Here is a 9711-nt window from a genome sequence, read left to right as displayed (position 1 = left end):
CGAAGGCTGTGCTCTTTGATCTTCATCAGTAAATGTTTTAAGTCCTCTTCACTTTAAGCATCGTTAAATTCCCAGGATCCTCTGTTCTTGAAGGGATAGACTAAATGACTGGTACCATCGCCCTGCAAAAGTGTCTTGAACTTGACATAACTTATACTGAGAAATTAAACAAATAGTTTTATCTTTTAAAAAAATCAATGTGCACAAACTGTGGTGTTGGTGAGCAAATCAGTATTAGAAAAAATAAAACCAGAGGAAAAGCCAGATGAAACAGATTCTGAGGATGGTCCTGGAACTCTGAGCTTCAGATAAAGGGATAAATGAGTAGATTAAGTGCTTACCGGGAGAAAGATTTGAAGCTGAGGCGAGGAAGAAAGGTGAATTCTGATTTGGGGTGGCTAGTGTGTTCTGCCACAACCATTTTTAATGGGAGTGGGTGGATTAAGGGACAAGAGAGAACTTCCATTTCAGAAACCTGCCTACAACTTAGAGACAAAGGTGCAAAGGTTTTTTTTCCCCCCTTTTCCTTTTTGTTTTCTCTGTCTACTCATTTACCCTCTGGTGACCAGAGGTGAAACCCACAACTGGGTACAGAGTCAAAGGGGAAGGAGACAACAGAAAGAGCTGGTGTCAGCAGTTTCTTTCAAATAGGTCTGGCCAGCACTGAGCTGGTTCTCACTAGGAGAAACAGCTGCATGGACTGGAGGGGAAGGAAGAAAGCTGGTGTGAGATCAGAGAGGCACAAGGGAACATCGTAAAATTTCTCAGGCAGCTTTGAAGGCAAGAGTTCATTGTTGTTGCTGTTGTTAAGTGCCATTGAGTCCGTTCCGACCCATAGTGACCCTGTATAGGGTTTCCAAGGAGCAACTGGTGAGCTTGAACCACCGACATTGTGGTTCAAACCAACTTTACAGTCCAGCGCATTAACCCACAGCGCCACATCATTAGGTAGCACTAAAGAATTACTCTTATTTTCCCATGGCTGCTTTGTGGCAATGTTTTATTAATCATTCATTTATTTAAATTTTTTTTTTCTGTTTCCTGTTTCATTATCTTTCTATTGTTTTTTTTTTCTGGGCTTTTGCCGCTTTAGTTTTTAATACTGCTTTTTGGGGTTCTCTTTTTATCTTGTGGGAGTGCTTTCTTGCCTTGCCTTGCCTTGCCTTGCCTTGCCTGAAAGGAGACAGCAACTGTGGCCAAACACCCAAAAAACAGTTGCACCCTCTAAAACCCCACCACTTGGGTGAGAGCCAATACCAGTTGCCATACACCAGCATCTACAGCTAACGCCTGCTAAAATCACTCTGAATTGAGCTTCATGAACTGTGAACAGAGAAGTGCATCTCCTGATCACACCTACCAAGAGGCAATTAATTAGAGAGTGCTTAAGAATACACCAACATAAATTCATCTAATTAATACAAATATAACAACATTATAGTGCCAAAAATGCAGCAGAAATTTTATGCTCATATGCAAAAATGAGACATAATAGCTCAAGCAAATGACCAAGAGGAAGAGTTAGAATTTGCTTTTGAGGGAATAGAGGCTTTGGAACTACCTGAAAAAGAATTCAGGGGAATGATATTGAGGTGCCTCCAAATGTTCCACAGAAATATCGAGGAAAATAAGTCAGAAAAGCACTGTAGTAACAATCAAACAAAATAGATCTAGCATTGGAGACAATATAAAATGTGCAAACAGAAGTCCACATGATCAGTGCTAAAACATCAGAAATGGAAAATACACTGAAAAGGCAAAGGAGTGCAATTGAAGTGATGGAAGTTGGAATTAGTAAGCTTGAAGATAAATCTCTGAATCCTGCTAAGATAGAAGAATACTCAGAAAAAATCTGAAGAAAGCATAAGATTCACATGGGACAACATGAAAAGGAATAATCTATTAGGTGAATGGAATTCCAGAACAGGAAGAAACTAAGTAAACTACAGAAAAGGTAGTCGAAGTGTTGCTGGAAGAAAATTTCCTTAACATCTTGAAAGACAGGAAGAAAAGCATTCAAGAAGCTAAATGAATCCAAAGCAGGAACAGACCCAGTAGAAAAACCACCAAGACATAACCATAATCAAACGTTCCAAAAAAAAAGAATCCTAAAAGCAGCTAGAGAAAAAAGGTAATGGGGAGACATATACAAAACAGAAAGAAAAAGACTGCCAACCAAGAACATATCATATATTCAAGAATATATCATATATCCAGCAAAGCTGCCAATCAAATATAACTGTGAAATCAGAATGTTTCAGGATAAACAGAAATTAAGGGATTTTGTAAACCCAAGCCAGCACTTAAAAACATACTAAAGGGAGTTATTTGGACTGAGAACCAACAAGAGCAGACAACCACTAGAAATTGACATATGTGGCAACACTACCCAGAACTCAGTCCATATATAGAATTGTCCAGAGCAGCAAAACTACAAGACTGAAAATAGGGGATCTGGGAGGTCAGTGTATGATCAGAACAAGTACAAAGGGAAAAAAGGGAAAAGAATAGTAACAGAGATCCAGGTAGTGAGGAGGTCAGGTAGAATTCAGAATAAAACAGATGGCTTTAAAAGGAGGAAGAAATTAATAAAGCACAGGGTAACCTCAAAGAAACTTACTACATCTTCACATCAAATCAAGAAAAGGAAAAACCAAGAAGATTTTGGAAATATTAAAAATGATGAGAAAGCTGACAAGAAAAAGCACAAAAAGAAAATGAACACAGCACAGGAAAGCACGCAGATAAAAAGAAAACGGCAGCAACACAGGCTAACTCCTAGTCAGTCTTGTAGACATAGTGGGATATGTTCAGAAAGAATACCTAACCCATTTGGCTCTGGGAGAGGAGATGAGGAGAAAGTGGTACTACACAAAGTCTAAAAGACCAACTAGGAGTTAGCCAGGCAGAGAAGGAAACAGGGCATAGATCAGGATGTGCAAAAACAGGGTAAGAGAGTGTGCCTAGGTACAGAGAATTACAACTACAGATTGTTCAAGAGCTGGTGTGGCGAAGGCAGAGGTCATACAACTACAACAGCAGCCATTTGCTGAGCATTTACTATGCACCAGGGAACAGACGGCACATTATCTTAACAGTCTTTTAAACTGGATGCTGTTAATATCCACATTTGCAGATGGAGAAACTGAGGTACAGAGAGGCTAAGTAACTTTATTTATTTATATATATATATATATATATATATATATATATATATATATATATAAGTTTTTATTGTGAATTGAATGATAGTTTACATGGGAGAACATCGGTTTTATACTCATCATTTCATTACAATGATTACAGTCTCCTCCGTGCATCATTGAACAGTATTTGCTTCTATCCCCTCTGTTTTTTGTTTTTTTTTGGAGGGGGGATATACACAAAAACAGTTAGGAGTATATAATCATTTAAACAATTTAAGGGCACATTCTGCAAGCCTGAGGCTAAGTAACTTTTAGAAGATTACACAGGTAATGATTACTAGGGAAAGAGCTAAACAGATGGGATTCGCCTCAGGCAGCATGGTGGTAGTGGTAGAACTGACTCATAGTGACCCTGTATAGGGTTTCCAAGGCTGTAAATCTTTACAGGAGCAGAAAACCTCGTCTTTCTCCTGCCAGGCCACATGGTTGTTGTTGTTGTTATGTGCTGTGAAGTCAGTTCCGACTCATAGTGACCCTGTATAGGGTTTCCAAGGCTCTAAATCTTTACAGGAGCACAAAGCCTCATCTTTCTCCTGCAGAACATCTAGTGGATTCGAACTGCTGACCCTGAGGTTAGCAACCTGACTCATAACCAGTATGCTACCAGAGCTCCTTAAGGCCACGTGGTTGTTGTTGTTATGTGCTGTGGAGTCGGTTCTGACTCATAGCGACCCTGTACAAAGGTTTCCGATGCTGTATATCTTTACAGGAGCATAAAGCCTCATCTTTCTCCTGCAGAGTGGCTGGTAGTTTTGAACTCCTGACCCTGAGGATAGCAGCTCAATTCATAACCACTACGCTACCAGAGCCACGTGGTAGCCTGTTTGATACACCTAAGGCTTTTGGAGCACAGTCTCCCAACTTTTCCCTGCTCATGACTCTTATTCCCTCCCACAGGTGGAAGGACAGTCTAGAGCCCACGTCATCGCACAGGAATTGCTGTCTTCAGAGAAAATGTGAGTCCCCAAGAAGCTGCCTGTGGCTCTGAGCTTGTAAGCAAAACCTTACCCCTCCCAGGCTTCTCCAGGATGGGGATTCATGCAGACTCAATCCTCTCTCCCTACAGATACGTGGAGATGCTCCAGCACTTACATCTGGTGAGTTCATCATTTTAATTGTCCAAATCTAATTGCTCTTTTACAAGGCTGTGATATAAGAAGCAGGAAAGTAATGAGGAGACAGAGGTGAATTCCACTGGCAGCAGGCAAGTGTTTACTGAGGATTTCAGGGAAGCCTCTCTCTCAGTTAATACACTTTGTCAGTGGGGAGATGAATAGCACTGAGCTTCCTGTGGATTTGCCTCATGTGCTGAGGTTTCTGGAAGGATGTTTAAGCATTCCTCAGCCCAGTTGTTGAGGAAAGTGAAAGGAGAATCCATGGGTAGTTCTAGGCCATTGCTCTGCGTTTGGGTTAGGGTCATAGGTGAATGTACATAGGTGTTCATTGTTTGTTTAGGTCATATGGAGAAGATGGTGTGTTTGCACACTGAGAGAGTAGCTGGAGGAAAGCAAGAAGGTTTACCCATTCACCCCAGAAATGAGGAATCAATTCTCCAGAATTTTCAGAGAATAAGAGGCCAGGCTTGGGAATGGACTGAAAAAATAGGCAGAGTGACTCCCACTAGGCACTGCTCCCCTTCACAGTTCAAGAAGGTCTCCCTTTACAGCCAACACAATTCAGTTCAACAAGCAGGAGCTGGAGCCCTCTGGCCAGGGACTGCAGATCCACAAAGGGAGTGGCTGACCCTGTCAGGAAATTGAGCAGGCTTCCCTGACAAAGTGACATTTGGGCTAAGCCACGGGGAGTGGTGAGGAAAGAGGGCTCTTATGCAGAGGGAAGACAGAGATGGGGATGTCCACTCTGGACATTTTATACATGCCGATATGCAGGCCTGGTGGGAGCCATGGAGCTCACCGGTAAAATTCTTGCCTTCTATGTGGAGAACTGGGTTCAATTCTCAGTCAGTGTACCTCATGTTTTATGATGCTGGACAGGTTCCAGGCAAAGACAGACCAACAAGAAAGGCCACCCGCTTCCAAAAACTAGCCAGTGTGGCTCACAGTGGTCAGATATGTGTGGGTATGGTGCAAGGCCAGGCAGTGTTTTGTTCTGTTGTGCATGGGGTTCGCTGTGAGTCGAGGGCCAACTGGACAGCAACTAACAACAGCAGCATCAGTATGGAGACTCTGAGTGACCTGGGGGCAGAACCTTCTCTGGGTACACCAGAGTTCCCAGTGCCACGCCAGACCTCTTGCTGCATCCAGCCAAGGCCCACTCTAGTACCTACATGCTGGTACCACATTCTCAGGTGAGCAGAGAGCACCAGGCCCCAGGGAGAAGGCAGAGCACTAGCCTGGCCTGGGACTCCTAGTCCCACATTTTACCATCACTACGCATGGATTATTAAACTCAAAAGCCCATGGGTGTGCAGTGTCTGAGTCACCCCACTTGATGCCTTGAAAGCCCACCTAGCAAAGGCAGGACGTTGCTCTCCCATTTCTCCCTCTCACTCGCTCTTTAGGTGACAGTGTGACAAGGAACTGGGCTTTCTTGTATGATTTTGTTAGGAGGGTCTTAACTGGAAAGTGTCCGTCTGTGTTTGCACTGCGTGCTGACAGTTGGAGAGATGCTGCTAACCCATAGTAATACTACCCTGAGGAGAGGGGAAAAAGAAGGAGCCCATCAAAATCACAGCTCATAAGCTAACTGCGGGAAATTGTGGTCTGGAGCTATAGTATGACATCAGCACTTATGGGATGGAGATGGCAGGACTCCTTCAATGTGACCTCAGGTCTGAGCCTGAGACACTGATCTTAAAGGAAACCCATGGACTTTGGGGCATTTCTTCCATTTCTAACCTTGGATCCATTCCTGGTTGCTAAAGTTGCAGGGCCTTACCCAAAATCTCTCCTTAGAGATTTGAAACTATTGAAATCCTAGGCTGCTTATGATGGGGAGGGGCCAGCTTTGCATTCTACACCTCCCCGATGCTGTGGGGTGGGGTGGAGAGGGTAAGTGGCTACTTGGTCTTTGATCTTCTGTGTTTGGATTCCAATTCTGTACTTGGCTTAAAGATAGAGTTAACTATCTTGAGGTAACTCAGGAAATGCTAAAAATTCTAGTCATCCAAAATTGAATCCTAATAGTCAAGTTCCTGTTTTTGTACAGCCTGTTAACTCAAAGTCCTGGTGTGGTGCTGTGAGTTAATGTGCTGGACTATAAGGTTGGTTTGAACCACAAGGTTGGCGGTTCAGCTCACCAACCACTCCTCGGAAACCCTACACAGGGTCACTATGAGTCGGAAATGACTCAATGGCACTTAACAACAGCAATAACAAATAAAAGTAGTTTCCACATTTGTAAAGGGTTGTGGAAGAAAAAGGGAACAGTGTTTGTCCCACAAAGCCTAAAATATTTACTGTCTGACCTTTTAAAACTGATTCCTGGTTTAAAGACTCTCGTCTGTCCTTTCAGGTATGGTGTATAGATACCTTGAAGCCCCACTTTCTTATCTTTCAGGAATACCGCTATCCATCTGTTCATATATTTAGATGATTCATGTCTCACCCACCCATCTAACTAGCCATCCATCCACTCATCTGTTCTTCATCTATTCTTGTACCTAATAATACATCCGTGCGCCCATTTACCCCCCTACTTATCTACTAAATTGTTTGTACATCCACCCATCCATGCATCCACCCACACCTCCACCCACCCATCCATCCATCCATCCATCCATCCATCCATCCATCCATCCATCCATCCATCTACTCATCTACTTGTGTATCCATTTACCCAGCTTCTCCATTAACTCCATATAAAACATCACAGGATGTTTTTAGTGCTCTAGGTATGGAGATGTGGTCCTGGTGTGTCACTGTACGTGGTTCAAACCTATCAGGCACTCCTCAGAACCCCCCCATCCATGGTCACTCTGAGTCACAATGGACTCAGTGGCACACAGTAACAACCACCAAGATATCGAGCTAGGCCTCAGGGCCTCAGAGATGACTAAGGCCAGTAACCCACCCTTGAGTTGTTGTGTTGTTGTTGTTAAGTGCCATCAAGTCAGTTCTGACTCACAGCGACCCTGTATAGAGTTTCCAAGGAACAGATGGTGAGCTTGAACTGCTAACTTTGTGCTGCAAACTGACCTTGCAGTCCAGTGCTTGTGCTATAACTCCAGGTCTCTTATTTTGCAGGCTGGGTTGGTGGAGGGTTCCAGGGAGGATTGAGACAGGAGGAGAAATAGGCCGGTGAACAGACAGTTATGCCTCTCTGCGTAAATATAATTTTTTTCAACTATAGTTTTATGTGGAATCCTAGTGTGGCACTGTTGGCTAATGCGTTCAGACTGCAAAGTCATTTGAACTGCAGACTCAGTGGTTCAAGCTCACCAGCTACTCCTTGGAAACCCTATACAGGGTCGCTATAGGTTGGAATCGACTCGATGGCACTTAACAACAACAACAATAGTTTTATGGAAAAGGTGCCCTTGTAGCATTGTGGGTTACAGGTTGGGCTGCTGACACAAAGTCAGCAGTTCAGGTCTACCAGGTACTCTGCAAGAGAAAGATGAGGTTTTCTGCTCCCGTAAAGATTTACAGCCTTGGGAACTCTAGGCAGGGTTGTTGTGAGTTAAAATCGACTCCACAACACACCACCACCATAGTTTCACATGAAATATGCAGCCGCCTGGAGGAAGACTGGGGTCCCCTCCTTGGGGGTCTGCAGGAAAGTTGGCAGAAGAAGTGCCATTGAGGTGAACTTTGAAGGAGGTCACCAGGCTAGGGGAGTACTACAGGGGACACAAGTCAAGATGGCCTGAAAGTACATGGCATGTTTGGAGAATGATGCTTTGTCAGATATGGGTAGAACAGAGATACATTTAGAAAGGCAAGTTGGAGATACATGTACACATCCAGGGATTGGTCCAAAAACAAGATTGGGACCAAGTTGCATATCAAGAATTTGGAACAGATATGGTTTATAGAGACACCTTAAAGCCTCTACTTTATCTCAAAAAACAAAACAAAAAAAACCTGTTCCCAGCAGTAGCTGAAAATTTCTACAATTGGTCTCTCCTTTGGACTATTGAAGACTATTCAAAAGCCTGTTTGCTCACTGAGAGAGGTAACCCTGGAAGTGTTATCGCTGATACCCTGGGAGAAAGTCCTCGTCCAGGGGGCCCTATGCAATCTGACCCCTGTCTGTCTCTGAGCATCACCTTCCACCACTTTTGTCTTTACTTCAGCGTCCTTGCTGTTCTCCAGATTCTGCAAATATGGTCAGACTTCACAGTTTCGGTACTTGCTCTTCCCTTTGGCATACCCCTTAGTCGTTCGTTTCCTTCTCCTCATTCAGGTCTCAACTCAAATGTCACCTCCTCAAAGTAGCACCCCAAAACTTAGTAGAACCACTTCACCATATTCATAGATTCTTTGGGTCAGGAGTTCTGGCAGGGTACAGTGGTGAGAGCTTTCTCTGCTCTGTGAAGTCTGGAGCCTTAGGCCGAAGGTTCAAAGCCAGCAGTGGTGAGCTCTAGAATTACCTAGAAGTGCCTTCACTCACGTAACTCATCAGTGGTCCAATTGACTGAGGCCTCAGTGGGGCTGTTGGTCAGAACACTTACATTTGGTATCTGCATGGAGTGGTTTGGGCTGCCCCACAGCAGTGTAGCTGGGTTCTAAGATCAGGCACCCCCAAGAAAAAATAAGGAAGAAGTATGTGCCATTTTTAGGGCCTGGTCTCAGAAGTCCTGTAGCCCCATTCTGCCAAACTGTGATGGTCAAGGCAGTCCCCCAGGTTGAAGGAAAGGGGACATACACTTCCCCATTCAACAGGAAGAGTATCAAGGTCACATGGCTTGAAGAGCATATGAGAGAGCCCTTTGAAAACATGTTGTTGTGGCCATTCTGGGAAACCAGTCTACCACTAAAGTGTTTCCTAATAATTCTCTATCAATTAAGAATTGCATTTGCCTGCTTAGTAACAAAGACCCAGTTCTGGTGACTTAAATAGCTCAGAGATGATTCTCTAATGTGAAGGAAATCAGAGCTAGGAAGTCCAGGTCATAGGTAGCTCTGTAGTCTTAGGGACCAAGGTTCTATCTCTTTCTGCTGCTTCCATTTCCAGAGTTCCTGATGAACACAGGATGGCTTCTGCAGCTCCAGCCATCATACCCATGTCCCAGGCAGGAAAATGAAGGGCAAGCAAAATAGTCAAATCTCCCAGCTGATTCAGCCCCCTTGAAACTTTCCTTAAAACTCCACTCAACAGCTTCCATTTCCATCTTATTGTTAAGTGCCATTGAGTCGGTTGTGACCCTATATAGGGTTTCCGAAGAGCAGTTGGTAAGCTTGAACCACCAACCTTGAGGTTCAAACCAACTTTGCAGTCCAGCACATTAGCCCACAGTGCCACACATCTCATTGGGCGCTCCGAAATACAAGGGGAACTAAGTCAGCTTAAGTCGACTTAAGCTGGGCTTGGCTGAACGTAT

General features: G+C 43.9%; 1 protein-coding gene across 1 annotated transcript in view; it reads left to right on the top strand.

The window, feature by feature from the left end:
* FGD5 (FYVE, RhoGEF and PH domain containing 5) overlaps positions 1–9711 on the top strand; it is a 204191-nt gene that overhangs the window by 128112 nt on the left and 66368 nt on the right. Inside the window, exons 3-4 of the mRNA XM_006868675.1 lie at positions 4104–4162; positions 4273–4303. Coding sequence (XP_006868737.1) covers positions 4104–4162; positions 4273–4303 — 90 coding nt within the window. The remainder of the gene's footprint in view (positions 1–4103; positions 4163–4272; positions 4304–9711) is intronic.

This window comes from Chrysochloris asiatica, unplaced genomic scaffold (assembly GCF_000296735.1).
Source record: "Chrysochloris asiatica unplaced genomic scaffold, ChrAsi1.0 scaffold00121, whole genome shotgun sequence".
NCBI lineage: Eukaryota > Metazoa > Chordata > Mammalia > Afrosoricida > Chrysochloridae > Chrysochloris > Chrysochloris asiatica.
This window is presented reverse-complemented; position numbering and strand designations above follow the sequence as displayed.